General features: G+C 52.8%; 1 protein-coding gene across 3 annotated transcripts in view; it reads right to left on the bottom strand.

Annotated features, from left to right (window-relative positions):
- The window catches only part of LOC119285799 (CLK4-associating serine/arginine rich protein-like), a 16,003-nt gene extending 9,140 nt beyond the window's left edge, over nt 1-6,863 (bottom strand). Inside the window, exons 1-4 of one of the 3 annotated variants that reach the window (XR_005139850.1) lie at nt 6,526-6,863; nt 5,304-5,342; nt 5,085-5,233; nt 4,831-4,906 (exon numbers count right to left, since the gene is read on the bottom strand). Coding sequence is in view for 2 of the 3 variants with exons in the window: in XM_037565130.1 (XP_037421027.1) it covers nt 4,831-4,906; nt 5,085-5,233; nt 5,304-5,342; nt 6,526-6,722 (461 nt within the window). In the remaining variant the exon portion in view is untranslated. The remainder of the gene's footprint in view (nt 1-4,830; nt 4,907-5,084; nt 5,234-5,303; nt 5,343-6,525) is intronic. The other 2 variants (XM_037565130.1, XM_037565131.1) reach the window with 2 other exon arrangements.
- Nucleotides 6,864-19,565: the final 12,702 nt, after the last annotated feature.

Raw genomic sequence — 19,565 nt, 5'->3', positions numbered from 1 at the left:
ACTCAGCACCGGGCTAGGCCCGACCACGCCGGGAGGCGTCCCGATCCAGCAGGTCCGCTTTCCACCGTCGCCGTCACCGCTTCCGGCCTGGCTGTCCGGGTCGTCGCCGCAGCCAATCTACACTACGGCCGGGGAACAGCCGGCACCCACCTTGCTGTACGGCGATCCGTCCGGCTCCCCAAGTCCCTACGCGGGCCGCGCCGACCCGCCGTTCCATGGGGGACCCCCGGTCCCCACCGACCGGGCGCCACCCTCGCTGCTCCACACCACCGAGTCGTACGGCCACGGCGGTCATACCCAGACGCCGCCACGATTCGCCAAGCTCGACTTCGCTGCTCCACACCACCGAGTCGTACGGCCACGGCGGTCATACCCAGACGCCGCCACGATTCGCCAAGCTCGACTTCGCCACCTATGACGGGACTGAGGACCCCCTCAACTGGCTCAACCAGTGTGAGCAGTTCTTTCGGGGGCAACGCACACTCGCGTTGGACCGCACCTGGCTCGCCTCTTATCACCTCCGGGGCACCGCACAGATGTGGTATTACGCCCTCGAGCAGGACGAGGGCGGCATGCCCCCTTGGGAGCGTTTTCGCGAGCTATGCCTTCTTCGCTTCGGGCCGCCGATCCGCGGGAGCCAGCTAGCGGAGCTCGACCGCCTCCCCTTCACATCCATGGTGCAGGACTTCGCCGACCGCTTCCAAGCCCTGGCATGCCACGCACCGGGTGTGACGGTGCAGCAGCAGGCCGAGCTCTTCGTCAGCGGTCTTCTGGACCACATCCGTGTTGACGTGGAGCTTCGGGGACCCCAGGACCTCCAGACAGCCATGTACTACGCCCGCGCCTTCGAGTGTCGCGCGCAGGCCTTGCAGCAGGCGGCACCGGCTCAAGGCGGCCGACAGCACGCCAGGCAGCCCCCAGCACTTGCGCCGGGCCAGCCGCTCCTGCGACTACCATCCCGGCCGCGACACAGCCCTTCCGTCGACTCTCTCAGGCCGAGCAGCTCGAGCGTCGGCGCCAGGGGCTTTGCTATAACTGCGATGAGCTCTACGTGCCGAGCCACGTCTGCCCGCGCCTCTTCTACTTGGAGACGGCCGACTACGTCGAGGAGGACACACCCGCCGAGTTGTCGCCCCAGTTGCTGCGGAGGCCGCTCCCGCGGCCGCCCTGACGACGGCGCTCGTGGTCTCACTCCATGCGCTTGCCGGCATCCGCGACGAGCGGACTATGCTCTTGCCGGTGATGATTCACGGCGAGCGCCTGGTGGCCCTCTTGGATACGGGCTCCACACATAACTTCCTGCCCAAGGCTACCATGCGCCGCTTAGCGCTTCAGCCGACAGGCGAGGAGCAACTTCGGGTCAGTTTGGCTAACGGCGACCGCCTCCAGTGTCATGGGCTCGCGCAGAACGTGCCCATCACTATCGGCGACGAGCACTTCACCATCCCTTGCGCGGGCATCAACTTCATCCTCGGCGTCGACTTCTTGCGGAACCATGGTCCCATCCTCTGGGACTTCGACGCCCTGACGATGACTTTCTGGCGCCAAGGTCGCCGCGTCCGGTGGGAGGGCGTGGGTGGCGCCTCTCCGGCGACGCCGCAGCTTCAGCTGCCGCGGCCGCCTCCGAGCTCGAGCACCCATTGTTGGATCACCTTCTGCAGCAACACCGCGACCTCTTCGACGAGCCTCAGGGCCTTCCACCAGCCCGGGTGTATGATCACCGCATTCATCTCCTGTCGGGCACGGCGCCGGTTGCAGTGCGCCCCTACCGCTATCCCCAGCTACAGAAGGACGAGGTAGAGCGGCAGTGCGCGCTCATGCTCGCCTTGGGCATCATCCGGATCTCCACGTCGCCGTTTTCGGCGACGGTCCTCCTCGTCGGCAAGTCGGACGGCACGTGGCGCTTCTGCATCGACTACCGTGCCCTTAATGCCCTAACGCTCAATGACAAGTTTCCTATTCCGGTGGTCGACGAGCTCCTGGACGAGCTCCATGGGGCGCGTTTCTTCACCAAGCTCGACCTCCGGTCGGGCTACCACCAGGTGCGGATGCACCCGGACGATGTCGCCAAGACGGCGTTTCGGACTCATCACGGCCACTTAAGAGTTCTTGGTGATGCCTTTTGGCCTCTCCAATGCTCCGGCGACCTTCCAGGCTCTGATGAACGACGTCCTCCGCCCCTACTTGCGTCGGTTTGTGCTCGTTTTCTTTGATGACATTCTTATCTACAGCGCCTCGTGGGCGGAGCACCTTCAGCACGTCGCCATCGTCTGCAACGAGCTTCGGGCGCACCATCTTCATCTTAAGCGCTCGAAGTGCTTGTTCGAGACGCCTTCAGTCGCCTACCTCGGCCACGTCATCTCGGCCGAGGATGTTGCTATGGACGCCGACAAGGTGCGGTCGTCGCGGCCTAGCCGACACCGCACTCACCACGGGCTCTTCGCGGCTTCCTGGGCCTCGCGAGGTACTACCGGAAATTTATCCGGTAGTTCGGCCTCATCGCGTCACCGCTCACGCGTCTGCTGCTCCGTGACACCTTTGCCTGGGATGCGGAGACGACGGCGGCGTTCGAGGCCTTCAAGGGGGCCCTCACGACGGGCCCCGTTCTTCAGATGCCTGATTTCGACCGCCCGTTCGTGGTGGACTGCGACGCCTCCGGTGCGGGGTTAGGTGCCGTCCTTCATCAGGGCGATGGACCTCTCGCCTTCTTCAGCAGGCCCTTCGCCGTGCGCCATCTTAAGCCCGCGGCTTATGAGCGGGAGCTCATTGGCTTGGTGCAGGTTGTGCACCATTGGCGGCCCTATCTTTGGGGCCGCTCGTTCCGGGTTCGCACGGATCACTACAGCCTCAAGTTCTTATTGGACCAGAGGTTGTCTACCATGCCGCAGCATCAATGGATCAGCAAGCTCTTTGGCTTTGACTTCACCATCGAGTATCGTCCGGGCCGCCTTAACACTGTGGTCGACGCCTGTCTCGCCGCGACGCCGACCACGACGCCACCGTCGGGGACTCCGAGGGGGCGGCGCTATGCATCCGCTCGGGGCCCTCTTTCGCCCTCTTCGCCGACATCCGTCGGGCCACCGCGACCGCGCCGGACGCTCTGCTCCTTCAGCAGCGGCTTGCTGCGGGCGACCTGGAGGAGTCGTGGCGCCTAGCCGATGGCTTGCTCCTGCATGGGCGTCGTATCTTTGTGCCGGAGCACGACGACCTCCGTCACCAGGTTCTGCTACTGGCCCACTCGGCCGGCCACGAGGGTGTGCAGAAAACCCTCCATCGTCTCTGCGCCAACTTCTATATCCCCGGTGATCGGGCCCTGGTCCAGGACTGGGTGCGGCCTTGTGTGACGTGCCAGCGCAACAAGACGGAGACACTACGGCCGGCTGGTCTGCTAGAGCCCTTAGAGGTGTCGTCTCAGGTCTGGGCTGATATCTCCATGGACTTCATCAAGGGCCTCCCCAAGGTGGGCGGTAAGTCCGTCATCCTCACGGTGCTCAACCGCTTCTCCAAGTATGCTCACTTCATCGCGCTCGGCCATCCCTACATTGCCGCGTCCGTGGCCCGTGCCTTCTTCGACGGCATCGTCCGCCTCCACAGATTTCCCTCTTCGATCGTCAGTGATCGGGACCGGTGTTCATGGGGCATGTTTGGCGCGATCTCTTCCGAATGGCGGGCGTGAAGCTCCGCCTGAGCACGGCCTTCCATCCTCAGACGGACGGCCAATCTGAGGTCGTCAACAAGGTGATTGCCATGTATTTGCGTTGTGTCACAGGTGATCGTCCTCGCGCTTGGGTGGATTGGCTCGCATGGGCGGAGTACTGCTACAACACCTCCTATCACTCCGCAATGCGCGCCACGCCATTCGAGGTTGTCTACGGCCGACCGCCCCCGCCCATCCTGCCGGTTGACCCGGCAACAGCTCGGACGAAGGCGGTGGGCGATCTTCTTCGCAGCCGCGACGAGATGCTTGCGGAGGTACAGCAGCACCTCATTCAGGCCCAGCAGCTGGCCAAGTACTACTACAATGGCCACCATCGCGAGGCGGAGTTTGCGGTGGGCGATTGGGTGTGGTTGTGTCTTCTTCACCGCTGTACGCAGTCCCTGGACCCACGCGCCAAGCGCAAGCTGGGTCCTCGCTACGCCGGGCCCTTTGCCGTCTTGGAGCGCATCGGGAAGGTGGCCTACCGCCTTCAGCTTCTGGCCGATGCTCGCATCCACGACGTCTTCCATGTGGGGCTGCTGAAGCCCTTCCGTGGGGAGCCACCGGCGGCCACCCCCGCGCTTCCTCCGACCTCCGACGGGTGCCTCCTTCCGGGACCCAAGAAGGTGTTGCAGGCCCAGCTACATCGCGGGGTGTGGTACTTGTTGATCCAGTGGATTGGCCTTCCGAAGGAGGCTACTTGGGAGCAGCGCGATGAGTTCCGCCAACACTACCCAAACTTCCAGCTCGAGGACAGGCTATTTGCGCAGGCGGGGAGAGATGTTATGACCGGGTAACTTATACCCGTAGGAGGCCCACCGGAGAGGTTTAGTTAGGGGCTTAGCCCACAAGTTATCTTATTTTTATTAGTATCGTGGTTATATAAACAAGCTGTAAGACTCTTTTGGAGATTAAGCAATAAGACAATTGTATTGCCCGGCTCCCAAAGGAGCCGGAAACCCTAAACCCTAGCCACCTCTTGTCACCGCCGCCGCCTCCTCCCACGCGCACGACAACGCCCAGCCGCGTGCTCGCCCGCGTCCAACTCCCTCCTTCCCCTACAACCTCCGGCCTAGACCCGGTAGAACCCTAGCTCCTACCACATATAAACTAAAATTGATGAGTAGACTTACTTCTCAAAGCTAAAAGGAAGAATAGCTTTTGCTTCCAACTCTTGCGCAACATGTTGTAAACCCACCTCATCAGAAACTGCAGAGGAAGGCAAATAACTGTCTGGGTAGGTAGCATTATTAGAAAGTAAAAAGACCGGACAGATGGAAAAGTAAGATCCTTTACATCAGGATGAACCCATAAGTAAGCAAATGGAAGAGTGACAGCAAATCATACAACAACAGCAACAAAATTGAGAAACCAAAAAGGTACCGACATCCTCTATGACGATGCTTAATCAAGTCCCGGTAACGTTCAAAATTAACAAAATCCTCTAGCTCCTCCTCTTCTTCAGATTTTTCCTGAGTTTGAAAAGACTGAAAGCTAGAGTCACGGATGAAGTCAAGTAGTGCACGGCCATCAAATCTGCACATTAAGAGAATGGATATAAATTTTCTTGCTCTTAACATGGTTTAGCAACTTAGATAATACATACCTGTCAATCAGAATATCTTGTTTCCCGTTCCATTGTATCCTGCAGTACAATGAGTACAGTAAATCAGTAGTTCAGATGTTGCATTGAAGCGGACATGTAGCGATTTTCTCTTTCTAGATAAACTCAACCAGAAACAGAGACACACATAATATAATTGATATATTCAAAACTTCTATCGGAGCTATATGTTAGCCCTGTCATTGTCATGTTAAACAAAATTCGAACTGGACCTACTTTGGTAGTACTCCAACACATGTGAGATGAGTTTTTAGGGTCATGTAATACATTAGACATATATATCAGAACTCACAAACATGTCCACTTTCAGCCGTACTTAAAAATCTAAAACACAAACAGCTGCTATGTTTGGCTCATGTACATGTTGTCCTAAATATGTTTAGGATACAATTCTTTGTGTATGCACTAATGCTGCCTAGATTTAAGCTCATTTGGATGAACACATTTCAGTCATAAGATAAAAGCGGCTACAGTTCAAACGAGATGAAATGCTCTGAAAAATCGAGAGTTTTGCTATCAATGAGCTTGCTTCTACAACTATGCCAGAAGAATAAATTTAGCTAATTTTCTAGAGCAAGCATGAAAATTCTGTAAGCTCCAACATTATTATCAGCATGTGCAAAACCAAATTCCTGGTTTCCTGCAACACATGGCCAAAACTAAATATTTACACAATATAAAATCTGAGCACCTACTAAACCAATCACAGCTAGGAACTGATCAATCTATGCCTCAGCACATGGCAGAATCCAATCTATTACAAAAAAAACATTTTGTCAACTTCCCCACACCATCAAATGGGCCCAATCAACTCTAGAAAATACCACACTTTATTTGGCACATTCACAAACAAGTAAATATGCCGCCTTGAAAATGGAAACAAAATCCTATGCACCGATAGCCAGCGTCCTAACTATTCATAGAAGAGACGAGTTACAGAAACGTAATAGATACATACAATCTAGCCAATTGATGAATTACCGGTGTACAGATACTGGTTTACTACAAACACTTGCAAGAGGAATCTATTTGTTGCACGATATAATCAAACATAATCTGCATCCATTAGACGGCACTGCCGATCCATCAGATGGACAGCTAACTCGACCAAATCCAGCATGCTGCTGTCATAACAAACAACACAGCCCATCACATGACATCAACTGGAGAGACGGAGTGTGCGTGAGAGAGCGGCGGCACGCACAATCCCTGCTGGTCCTCCGTGGCCTGATATAGTGAGTCGTCGCGGTGGACGCGGCACCGGGCACCGGAAACCTCGAGGGACTGGTGCGGATCGCCGCGTCGGCGGGCGAGGTAGGCGTAGCGCCGCTGGGCCCGGCGCCGCGCACCGTCCATGAGGTCGTGGACCTTCCTCTCCGACCGCCGCGCCTCATGCCACATCGCACCCCTCCTCCCGAAAGGTTCTGGAAGCTCCGGGGAGGCGGTTTTGCATTAACCTAATCCTAGACGAAGGTGTCAGAGGATGCGCCGCTACGGTGGAGCGAGAGAGGTGACCGGGATGTCGAAACCCCACGACCGGGAGGCCACATGTCCTCTCGAGGGGGGCCACATGTCACCCAAAGCAATTTTGCCACAATCACCTGAGCTTTTGGTTGACTGCATCAAATCCACTTCACATCCTTCGCATAGTGTAAATTGCACCCACTACCCTTATAAAAGCACGAGAGACGGAGATACCATCATACAGATTAATTTTTTAAAATAATACATTTTTTAATTAATTTGCACAAATATTACGCTTAAAAAAAGAATTTCAGAAATAATACACCGTCGGCCCGCTGCGGACCGACTGGGCCTAGTCAGCCCACAGCAGGCCGACTGGGTGCACTCGGCCAGTAGCAGGCCGACAGCTGGCCAGCCTGCGACATGTCGCGCGCGGATTGGGCAGGCCACGTCGCGAGGGGAGAGAGAGGGAGCTGACGGCGCAGCGGTCACGGGGCGAGCCCCTGTCAGCTTACCGCGGGCCGACAGGGTGTGGACCCACCTCGCGCGGCACGGCCGGCTCCCTGCGTCTTCTTCCTCCTCCCACGCGAGCATTCTTCTTCTGTTCTTTCCTTCTCCTCTCTGTACACCAAAATGCCCCCAATTTCTACACCTAAATGAACATTTTATTTGCGGATTTGGCACCGTGAATGGATTCTACTCAGTTAGTGTTAGAATTGTGTTGAATATTGTGTACAAGGTAGGTTACAGTTGGACTATGAGTTGTATTGTGTTTACATAGGATGTGGAGTCGTGTCCTAATAGGACACTTGTATCCTAGGCCTCTTATATAGTGGGGGTAGACACACGATATAACCTATGCCAACATAATAGCATAGGTGCGCAAGGGGGAGCCGGCGGTGTGTGCCGGCGCCCGGGTGGCCGGTGTGCGGTATTGTGACGGTGTCACGGGGAGGAGCGCCCGTAGTCAAGCCCCGGGGATGTAGCCATATCGGTGAACCTCGTTAACAAATCTCGGTGTCGTGCTTGTGTGATTGCTTGGTCCTCGGATGATCCACGGTATGCCTCGGATTTATTCTAACAAGTGGTATCATGAGCAAGGTTGTGAGGAGGCTACGGATTATTGATCTAGAGAAGGGGGAATCGAGTCTGGGATGCAGCCGGCTACGGCGTGGTTCTCAGCAAAATTGGAAAAGGCAAGATCAGAGACAGACTCGTGTGCTGGCGGCAGGCGAAAGCATCGGCGGCGGCGCGAGACATGCGGCGATCGATCCGGCTGATCGATCGGGCGAGCGTACATACGAGAAATTCCTGGCGAGGTCGGATCGGCATCGTGTCGTGGTGTTCCAGGTCGGACTCAGTCTCGACGAGATCGATACGGTGATCAAAGGAGCATGGACGGCGGCCCAGTCCGAGGCGCCTGAGGAGCAGCTATGGGCTGGCGCGTGTGCACACTAAAGCCCATGCGGTGGCAGACATGTGCGCTGGAAGCCTTGGAGTTGCACTGTATGATTGTCGTGTATCAATCATGTTTATCGCTGCCGGTTGCTTGAAGCTGAGTCATGGAAAGAGCATACGAAGTAGCGAAGGCACCTGATAAGATTTGTTTGAAAAAAAGAACGCAACCAGAACCATGTGTGTGTATAAGAGCAGTTTTGGTTGGATCAAGTTCGATCAATTTTCTGCTATGAAATGCACGGAGAAGCAACAACAAATAGTGACACGAAAAAAGGAAAATTTTGTGCAGTTTGCATGGGAGTTTTTTTTCTGGGTCGGTTTGTTGAGATGGTTTCAAACATGTGGATAGGTTGCGGAGGCCCGTGGGGCTGAGTCGGACTAGACAGTCTGACGGATCGACGCAGGTCGGTTGATACAGAAGACGGTGGTGGGATCGGCGACAGCGACATAGGAGCGTGATGCTGATGGTGACCGACTTCTGGAGCGTGGAAACACGTGACGCGGGTCTGAGGGCTTGTGTGGCTTCGACAAGACTATGGCACGGGATTGATTCAAGGTGGTGTATACACGGAGCTTGAAGTCGATGAGGCGCAGGGGTGGATTGATCATCTACCATGGAGTCATGTTGAAGGTGGAGCTGGATTGAGGGGCTACGGCGTAAGTCGACGGGGTCGAAGCCTATTCAGCAGGCGGGAAAAAGAGAGGAACATGTAGTTTGGACTGGAGCCCAGTGGTCTGATGGAAGCGTGAAACTCGTCATCGGTCGGTGATGATCGGTGATTCTCTGCAGTGGGGGTTGAGTGGTGTGGGTTCGCGACCCTTGAGACTCGACCGGGACAGCAGAGGCTCGACGCGGTAATAGCGGCGAGACGTGCGGCGCGCACGGGACATGGAGACGGGCCAGGGCTCTGGTGGTCATACATGTGGTGAGACAACTATGAATTTGACTCGGGATGATTACAAGCAATGGTGAAATTCCTTCAAGTTTCAGACAGGCGGTCAAGAAAGGAGCGGTGATGTTGAGTTCAGGTAACTCTTATGTGTGACACCCAATATGTGAGATGTTTATTTTCACGCAGGTCAGTGATCAGTGTGTGATGCGTTGAACGAAGCTCTGGAAGTTGGGAGCATACACTAGAGTAAAGAGGAACTTAATTTTGCTAGAGTGTTGATTGTGGTCAAGAAAGGAAGGGACTACAAGTTGCAGGTGGAGTCACATGGAGTCTTTGGAGTAGCAACGGTGCTCACGAGATAAGCTCAAATCCAATGTACATGGAAGTTTGATGCATGGACAAATTCAGGGTGGTGGAGAATATTCGCCAAGGTGGAGTTTGTTAGAATTGTGTCGAATATTGTGTACAAGGTAGGTTACAGTTGGACTATGAGTTGTATTGTGTTTACATAGGATGTGGAGTCGTGTCCTAATAGGACACTTGTATCCTAGGCCTCTTATATAGTGGGGGTAGACACACGATATAACCTATGCCAACATAATAGCATAGGTGCGCAAGGGGGAGCCGGCGGCGTGTGCCGGCGCCCGGGTGGCCTGTGTGCGGTATTGTGACGGTGTCACGGGGAGGAGCGCCCGTAGTCAAGCCCCGGGGATGTAGCCATATCGGTGAACCTCGTTAACAAATCTCGGTCTCGTGCTTGTGTGATTGCTTGGTCCTCGGATGATCCACGGTATGCCTCGGATTTATTCTAACAAGTGGTATCATGAGCAAGGTTGTGAGGAGGCTACGGATTATTGATCTAGAGAAGGGGGAATCGAGTCTGGGATGCAGCCAGCTACGGCGTGGTTCTCAGCAAAATTGGAAAAGGCAAGATCAGAGACAGACCCGTGTGCTGGCGGCAGGCGAAAGCATCGGCGGCGGCGCGAGACAGCGGCGATCGATCCGGCTGATCGATCGGGCGAGCGTACATACGAGAAATTCCTGGCGAGGTCGGATCGGCATCGTGTCGTGGTGTTCCAGGTCGGACTCAGTCTCGACGAGATCGATACGGTGATCAAAGGAGCATGGACGGCGGCCCAGTCCGAGGCGCCTGAGGAGCAGCTATGGGCTGGCGCGTGTGCACACTAAAGCCCATGCGGTGGCAGACATGTGCGCTGGAGGCCTTGGAGTTGCACTGTATGATTGTCGTGTATCAATCATGTTTATCGCTGCCGGTTGCTTGAAGCTGAGTCATGGAAAGAGAATACGAAGTAGCGAAGGCACCTGATAAGATTTGTTTGAAAAAAAGAACGCAACCAGAACCATGTGTGTGTATAAGAGCAGTTTTGGTTGGATCAAGTTCGATCAATTTTCTGCTATGAAATGCACGGAGAAGCAACAACAAATAGTGACACGAAAAAAGGAAAATTTTGTGCAGTTTGCATGGGAGTTTTTTTTCTGGGTCGGTTTGTTGAGATGGTTTCAAACATGTGGATAGGTTGCGGAGGCCCGTGGGGCTGAGTCGGACTAGACAGTCTGACGGATCGACGCAGGTCGGTTGATACAGAAGACGGTGGTGGGATCGGCGACAGCGACATAGGAGCGTGATGCTGATGGTGACCAACTTCTGGAGCGTGGAAACACGTGACGCGGGTCTGAGGGCTTGTGTGGCTTCGACAAGACTATGGCACGGGATTGATTCAAGGTGGTGTATACACGGAGCTTGAAGTCGATGAGGCGCAGGGGTGGATTGATCTTCTACCATGGAGTCATGTTGAAGGTGGAGCTGGATTGAGGGGCTACGGTGTAAGTCGACGGGGTCGAAGCCTATTCAGCAGGCGGGAAAAAGCGAGGAACATGTAGTTCGGACTGGAGCCCAGTGGTCTGATGGAAGCGTGAAACTCGTCATCGGTCGGTGATGATCGGTGATTCTCTGCAGTGGGGGTTGAGTGGTGTGGGTTCGCGGCCCTTGAGACTCGACCGGGACAGCAGAGGCTCGACGCGGTAATAGCGGCGAGACGTGCGGCGCGCACGGGACATGGAGACGGGCCAGGGCTCTGGTGGTCATACATGTGGTGAGACAACTATGAATTTGACTCGGGATGATTACAAGCAATGGTGAAATTCCTTCAAGTTTCAGACAGGCGGTCAAGAAAGGAGCGGTGATGTTGAGTTCAGGTAACTCTTATGTGTGACACCCAATATGTGAGATGTTTATTTTCACGCAGGTCAGTGATCAGTGTGTGATGCGTTGAACGAAGCTCTAGAAGTTGGGAGCATACACTAGAGTAAAGAGGAACTTAATTTTGCTAGAGTGTTGATTGTGGTCAAGAAAGGAAGGGACTACAAGTTGCAGGTGGAGTCACATGGAGTCTTTGGAGTAGCAACGGTGCTCACGAGATAAGCTCAAGTCCAATGTACATGGAAGTTTGATGCATGGACAAATTCAGGGTCGTGGAGAATATTCACCAAGGTGGAGTTTGTTAGAATTGTGTCGAATATTGTGTACAAGGTAGGTTACAGTTGGACTATGAGTTGTATTGTGTTTACATAGGATGTGGAGTCGTGTCCTAATAGGACACTTGTATCCTAGGCCTCTTATATAGTGGGGGTAGACACACGATGTAACCTATGCCAACATAATAGTATAGGTGTGCAAGGGGGAGCCGGCGGCGTGTGCCGGCGCCCGGGTGGCCGGTGTGCGGTATTGTGACGGTGTCACGGGGAGGAGTGCCCGTAGTCAAGCCCCGGGGATGTAGCCATATCGGTGAACCTCGTTAACAAATCTCGGTGTCGTGCTCGTGTGATTGCTTGGTCCTCGGATGATCGACGGTATGCCTTGGATTTATTCTAACAGTTACGGCAACCAAAAGAGACCTCGATCTACTGATGGGGTAGCTCGTGGCGGTCGTGGTGAGCATTTAGGTGGAGTTTTTTTTCCAGCTCATTGGTGGAGCTTGTTGCGGCGGTGGAGGTGGAGGTGGTGGTGGAGAAGTTGGGGCAGTGTGGTGAAGGCGGTGGAGGTGAAGCTCCGGCAGTTTGGTGGAGTTTCCCGCTCCGATTCTGGTGATTGAAGGCCGCCGTTCGTCGTTCGCATGCACGCTTCAAGGGTATATTTCAACCAACATTTTTATTTTTCGTAGGTGCTCCGGTAGTGTTTGTTAATATGTTTCGATGTGAAATAAATTAGGTGTGTGATTATTGTTAGTTGCTCCGGTAGTATACGTAAATATATTTAGATGTTAACTAACTAGTTGTGTAAAAAATTGTAGTTGCTCCGGTAGTATTAGTTGCTCCGTTAATATTCTGTAATATATAGCTAGCTAATATATAGACATGTCTAATATTTGTTAGTGGGGGTATATTAAGTTATTGCTTAATACTTGTATTTCATTGTTGAAAAAATAGGTGAGCCGATGTGACGCCCCCGATTCAATCATACACTAATCATACACGCAAACGTGTACGATCAAGATCAGGTACTCACAGGAAGATATCACAACACAATTCTACAAATAAAAATAAGTCATACAAACATCATATTACAAGCCAGGGGCCTCGAGGGCTCGAATACAAGAGCTCGATCATAGACGAGTCAGCGGAAGCAACAATATCTGAGTACAGACATAAGTTAAACAAGTTTGCCTTAAGAAGGCTAGCATAAGCTGGGATACAAATCGAAAGAGGCGCAGGCCTCCTGCCTGGGATCCTCCTGAACTACTCCTGGTCGTCGTCAGCGGGCTGCACGTAGTAGTAGGCACCTCCCGAGTAGTAGTAGTAGTCGTCATCGACAGTGGCGTCTGGCTCCTGGGCTCCATCGTCTGGTCGCATCAATCGAGTATAGAAAGGGGAAAAGGGGGAGCAAAGCAACCGTGAGTAATCATCGAAAGTACTCGCAAGCAAGGAGCTACACTACATATGTATGCATTGGTATCAAATGGAAAAGGGGGTATCATATGTGGACTGAACTGCAGAATGTCGGAATAAGAGGGGGATAGGTAGTCCTTTCGAAGACTACGCTTCTGGTAACCTCCATCTTGCAGCAGAAGAAGAGAATAGATGGTAAGTTCACCAAGTAACATCGCATAGCATAATCCTAACCGATGATCCTCCCCTCATCGCCCTGTGAGAGAGCAATCACCGGTTATAACTTGGCACTTGGAAGGATGTGTTTTATTAAGTATCCGGTTCTAGTTGTCATAAGGTCAAGGTACAACTCTGGGTCGTCCTTTTACCGAGGGACACGGCTATTCGAATAGATTAACTTCTCTGCAGGGGTGCACCACATTTCCCAACACGCTCGATTCCCTTTGTCCGGACACACTTGTCTAGGTCATGCCCGGCCTCGGAAGATCAACACGTCGCAGCCCTACCTAGGCACAACAGAGAGGTCAGCACGTCGGTCTAAATCCTATGCGCGCAGGGGTCTGGGCCCATCGCCCATTGCACACCTGCATGTTATGTACGCGGCCGGTGAGCAGACCTAGCAACCTCCATTACAAAGGAAGCGGCCGATGAGCAGACCTAGCAACCTCCATTATTTAAATATCTTTTTTTCGTTCTGAGCGTGGGCCCCATTCGTCATACATGGGGGGTTCTTAGTGGGCGTTGGCGCTAGTGGTAATGGGCGCTGGGCGCCCGACTGGGGCAAGCCCGGCACTGGCTCGGGCGAGGCCATCGGCGCGGTTGGCCGCCGGCGGCCAAGGCAGGGCGGCTACAGGGAGCAAGGGGGTCTAGGGCGGCGCACCTGCGTGGAGCAGCAGCGGGGGCGGGGCGGCACGCAGTAGCGACGGCCAACGGCGGAAGCGGCTGGGCGCGACCCTGAGCGGCACGGCGGATGGCGGGCGGCACGGGCAAGGGGGGCTGCGCAGGGGAGGCGAACGCAGGTGAGCAACAGAGGCGGACGCGCGTGCACTGAGCAAGCAGTGGACGCGAGCGGCCGTGGTCGGCGAGCGCCGCGCACGGGCCCGGTCGCGGTGAGCGGGAGGGAGAGCGGGACGAGCGCGGTGCCGTGGAGGCGGTCGCGGTCGGGGCGGAGTGTGGTGGCCGCAGCGGAGCAACAACGTCGATGCAGCAGCGGTGCGTGGCGAGCGAGCGGCGGTGACCGTGGGTGTCGGTGTCAAAACCGGGGGATCTCGGGTAGGGGGTCCCGAACTGTGCGTCTAAGGTGGATGGTTACAGGAGGCAGGGGACACAATGTTTTACCCAGGTTCAGGCCCTCTTGATGGAGGTAAAACCCTACGTCCTGCTTGATTAATATTGATGATATGGGTAGTACAAGAGTAGATCTACCACGAGATCGGAGAGGCTAAACCCTAGAAGCTAGCCTATGGTATGATTGTATGTATATGATCTATCGATTAGCCTGCCTCGGTTTATATAATGCACCAGAGGCCTAGGATAACAAGAGTCCTAGCCGAATACGCCGGTGGGGAGGAGTCCTTGTCTTGATCGCCAAGTCTTGTGGAATATTCCTTGTATGCGGCAGCTGTCCGAACTGGCCCATGAGTATACGGCCATGGGGGTCCTCGGCCCAATCTAATAGATCGGGAGATGACGTGGTGAGTACCCCCTAGTCCAGGACACCGTCAGTAGCCCCCTGAACCGATCTTCAAGTTAGGGATGCTCCTCGATTCTTCCGAACTGTTCTTCATCTTTGGTTGACGGTCTTGAAAACTGGTTCAACAAATCTTCTCATCTTCGATCTTGAGGATCGCCGAAATGCATTCGGCGAGTTTACACGTCGGGTATCCGAGGAGCCCCTTTAAGTTTCTGGCCTTTATCAATGCCTTGTTATTTTTATGCCACACCTCGGGTTTAAAATTGTTCCCGGGCGGCAGCGTCCTCTTGCGTCCGAGCTCCAACGCCGGACTGCATCCGAGGTATCTTTTGCAGCCGAGCACCAACGCCGGACCGCTTCCCAGCTCTAACGTCGGAATGTATCCGAGCTCCAACGCCGGACAGTGTCCCAGCTCCAATGCCGGACTATATCCGAGGTGTCATATCACCTTGGTTCAAAAAAGTTGAAGGAGTTTAGCCGAGCTTAATGCCGGAAATGCCCTCTATGGAGCCAGCCACTAGCGCCCGAGCTTTATGCCGGACTGCTTCCGAGGTGGTGCACCACCCCGACTGTGGGCCGATTTTTTGTCAATATTTTTTATTATTGCAATTTATTCTCTGCCGAGATATATGACCAGTAGCCCTCAAGGTGTGTATCGGTCTAAAACCCGAGATGCACCTGAAGGATGACGTAAGACCGTTGATCCCAGTAACCGCTGAGACTCAAGTTGATTTGCAAAACCGGCCTGAGGATCAAGTCCTAGCTCGGCAGAATACTTCGGGACACAAAAAGCGGCGTGCTTAGTCCTCGAGACTCAGGTTGGGTGCGGCCGACCAACCTGAGGATCAAAATCTCCTCGGCAACTGTATTGCACTTAAAATTTTCTGCATTGAACAGGCAATGCAGTAGCCCCCGAGACACTGGTCGGGTGGCAACACCAGATCAGGGAATCGATGTGCCCCTTTAGTATTTGTAAATAATAAGGCCAAAGCCCAGTAGCCCTCGAGCCTTAATGCGAGCACGGGTGGCCAAATTAAGGATCGATATCCATAGTAAAATCACAAATTATGTGTAATGACTCTATGTATCCAAGTACTTTACGTCATTAATGCTTGGATCCGCATTGTATAAAACTTTGTTGACCGACCATCGGCTTCCACCTCCTCGGCTAGTAGCCGAGGAGTGTTTGTCCTACTTTATAAAGCCTTTATGAGGGCAAAGATTTACGATAAACAAGGCAATCTGGCCATACGGTTTTATGAACAAAGGTACGCAGAGAGATATGTTATATTACTGTTTAACATAAGAAAATGTCTTCCAAAGAAAATAGTCCCGCTATCGGTTCCTTTCTTTGGGTTGTCATGCTAAGCATGATCATGCAGCCTTAGCTCTAATGTAAGAGCATAATATCGAGGATTTAGTTTGGGAGGCCGGTTAATAGCCCCCGGTAGTGTTCGGCGATAGTCGGGGTCAAGCCGTAAACACTTCGGCCAATGTTATGAACGGCCCATCATTTAACATAGTCATCGGATCGCTGACCAGTTTACGCTTATTTCTGAAAGTCAGTTTTCAGCTTTCTCCACTGAGGTGCTTAACCATGTGAGCTAGAAGCACAATCGCAGTGGTTCTCCCTTTGCACGCCTAGCCGAACAAAACGGAACGTAGGAAGCAAGTGCAGGAGCTGGGCAACCCAACTATTGACCGAAGACACAATTCGAAACCGATGCATATATAGCAATATCTGAGAATGTTTTTGCCTAATCCCTAAAGGTGTCCGGCGTTACACTACGAGATAATGCTTGAAAAGCATAAATAGTTTAAAAGTGCCAAAAAGCTTGGAAAAACCAAGAAACGTCAGTAAAAACATGACGTCCGAACAATATCAAGTGTTCGGTGCCAATCCGAAAGTTGGTCTTAGAAAAAAGAAGTGCTTCTGTCGTGCTTTAACATGATATATCCTATCTCAAGACTTCGAGCGGGTCAGCCTACGGCTTCAACCTCCTATCCCGAGGGCGGAGTACTTCTCATCAGGCCAGTTTAGCAAACTAAACTCTAGCGGCTTTGAGAGAGAAATTGGGCTCCTCGGCTAGTGACCACACACTCGTGTCAAAAAAAGGAGTGATAAATAATAATAATAAAACTTTGTAACGACAGAAGAAGAACACTTATTATAAAGCGGCTCAAATAAACTTAAGAGCCCCCAAGTGACTTGGGTAGAAGAATGATTGCATGTACCGAAGTACTTATATCATATCTATGTTCAACCGAACTTTAAACGTGTCTTAACCGACCGTCAGCTTCTCCCTCTTCGGTCAAGGACCAAAAAGTGTTATGTACTCCATCGGTCGAGAATATCGATGGTGTTTCCAATAACCAGGCAATCAGGCCATAAGGCTATAACAGACAAAGCGCGCTCAGGGAACTTATGCTATATTACCATGAAGTGTAAGAAGCATCTTCGAAGAAAATAGTACCCCCACCGATACCTTTCTTCGGTGCTCATTGTTATTATGAGACTTGTGCAATAGATTTTTTGTACTCATGAGTTCCGTTGTGTGCCGACCATCATTGAAAACTATAAGAGCGCTAGCTTTCAGCTTCACCCAGTCTGAGGTCTGGCTCGGGCGACCCGATCGTGACAATCGCAGAGGTGCTCCCTTTACTCCCTAGCCGAACAATCGGGAACGTAGGGGTAAGCACAGGAGCGAGGCAACCCAGCTTGCAAATCGCTTAAGTCAATATGGTGCATATTGTGGCATAATACACGAACAAGGAACGAAGCCGTACAAGTATAATCATATGCAAGTGGAAAAGCTTCATGAAGGAAGCCCCCAAATGAAGGTATTTGAATTTATGCGTCACAAACAAAGTTTGGACAAGGAAATTTTTTACAAGCAACTTTTTTCCAAAAAGGCATAATGCTTGGTCGAACTGAACGCAAGTTAGAAATTAAAGCTTTTGAGCATGAAAGCGACTTAGCTGGTTAATGTGTTCGATATTGGTGACGCGGTCCGAGCTTGATGCGGGGCAAGGTTCCATCCCCCAAGCTGGTCCCGAGGTGGCGGAGCGGAGAGCTCGACACGCCGAAGTGCTGACATAGCACGGTCAATGCAGACCGGCAGAGTGACGCCGAAGTCCCCGGATCATTTTCCTGTGCACAAAAAATAATGCAAACCAGAGATAATAGTAATAATGATAATTAAAAAAATGTTGCATAATAAATAATTTATGCAAAGTGAGGAATAGAAGAAATATGGCCTGGCCCGAAGTCAATGTCGATGCAGGGCGTCGACGTGATGTAGTAAAGGTGTGGCAAAGCCTGAATTCACAGGTCGGTCCGAGCTCCAGATGCGGCGTTCGCCGGACTATGTACGGAAACTGATCGAACCACCACGCGACCCGGTCACCATTTGATAGACTTGTGTACATATCATGGACAAACCAAAGTAATAATTCCTTGGGAAAAATGAACCCAAACAAGCAAAAAATACTGGGATTAATAGCACCTGGTTTATTTGTTGTAGCAATCCGAAGGAAGGTGATTCCCAAAATTGGGACTCCCTCCGCACACCCATTGCCTGATGGGCGATAAAACGATGGCATGGCAATGCTGGTAAAGGTTGACTCGCCGAGGCAAAGCCCTCGGCCCGGCTAACATGACGGAGTTGGTCGGCTAGTGACGCCGAAGTGTCTGGAGTAGGTTGACAAAGAGATGGCGAAGCCCCCGGTCCAGCCGAGATGTCGAAGCCTCGACGTCAGCCGATGAGTCGAAGTAGGTCGGCATGATGGACACCAGCTTGAAGAAGCAATAGTGCGGCCCTGTCGATGCAGGTCGTGACGTGGTCGATGCCGGCTTGATGAAGTGACCGTGTGGCGATGCCGGTATGCCCGCTCCGTGTAATCCGTGGGGCAGCGATGTTGATGATGATTTATCCTTCGCGATGCCGGACTCTTGTTCAGCTTGCCGAGATGATGATCCGAAGAAGTTGAGCTCGGCTAAAGTGACGACGTGTCTAGCGCAGGTCGGCAGCCGTGGAGTAATATTGCCGGACTGGTTTGACACCAGCATGATGTTGAAGATCATGTTCAAAAGATCTTAAAGTTAGTGGGATGTGTTCGGGAACAAAACACAATACCCCATACAAATCTTCCTTCAAAAGGGATGTCCGAAATCCCGTTCATAAAAAAGATGAACTCGGGTCGGATTCGTTTTCGCGCAGAAAACAGACCCAAAAGTGATTCACTAATCGGAAGGTTCCCGGAGTTGGAACGGTCGGATCGAGCTGAAATTTTGAGAGGTGGTAGATATAGGAATTCCGCAGCCGGTCAATGGTTGGATCTTCCAAAGGACGTCCGAGCTAGAAGCTGGACACCACGCCCTGAACTCATCCAAATTCCCATCCAAATTTGACAGGGCTTCGGTATATCATGGATTGCCAGAGATTCCTCCATCGGAACTCGACGAAATTTTCCAGGGTTGTTATAGACTCAATTCCGCACAATTCCACCAAAGCGATCGTCAAAGCGATACTCGAGGAGGTGGTGGCGGCAGATATGAGTTTGCTGTCCAAAAAAACAGCACGGTCGCTTGAGGGCAATGTTGACGTTGAGCCCCCGAGCTCCATAGATGATTCCTTAGTGATCTTGATAGAGATCGGAGTTGATGTTTGATGAAGGCCCTCGTCCGAACATGGTGATCCGAACACAGAGCGCAATTCTTGGTCGAACCAAGGTGACCAGTCGAACTGGTGACGGAGACGCCGAAGTCGCAGTTGATCTGCCGGCGAGCCATCGATCCTTTTGTCGATCACACAGCGGAACTCTCAATGA

This window comes from Triticum dicoccoides, chromosome 4A (assembly GCF_002162155.2).
Source record: "Triticum dicoccoides isolate Atlit2015 ecotype Zavitan chromosome 4A, WEW_v2.0, whole genome shotgun sequence".
Classification (NCBI taxonomy): Eukaryota; Viridiplantae; Streptophyta; class Magnoliopsida; order Poales; family Poaceae; genus Triticum; species Triticum dicoccoides.
The sequence above is the reverse complement of the archived record's forward strand: the minus strand, read 5'-3'. Positions and strand labels throughout refer to the sequence as shown.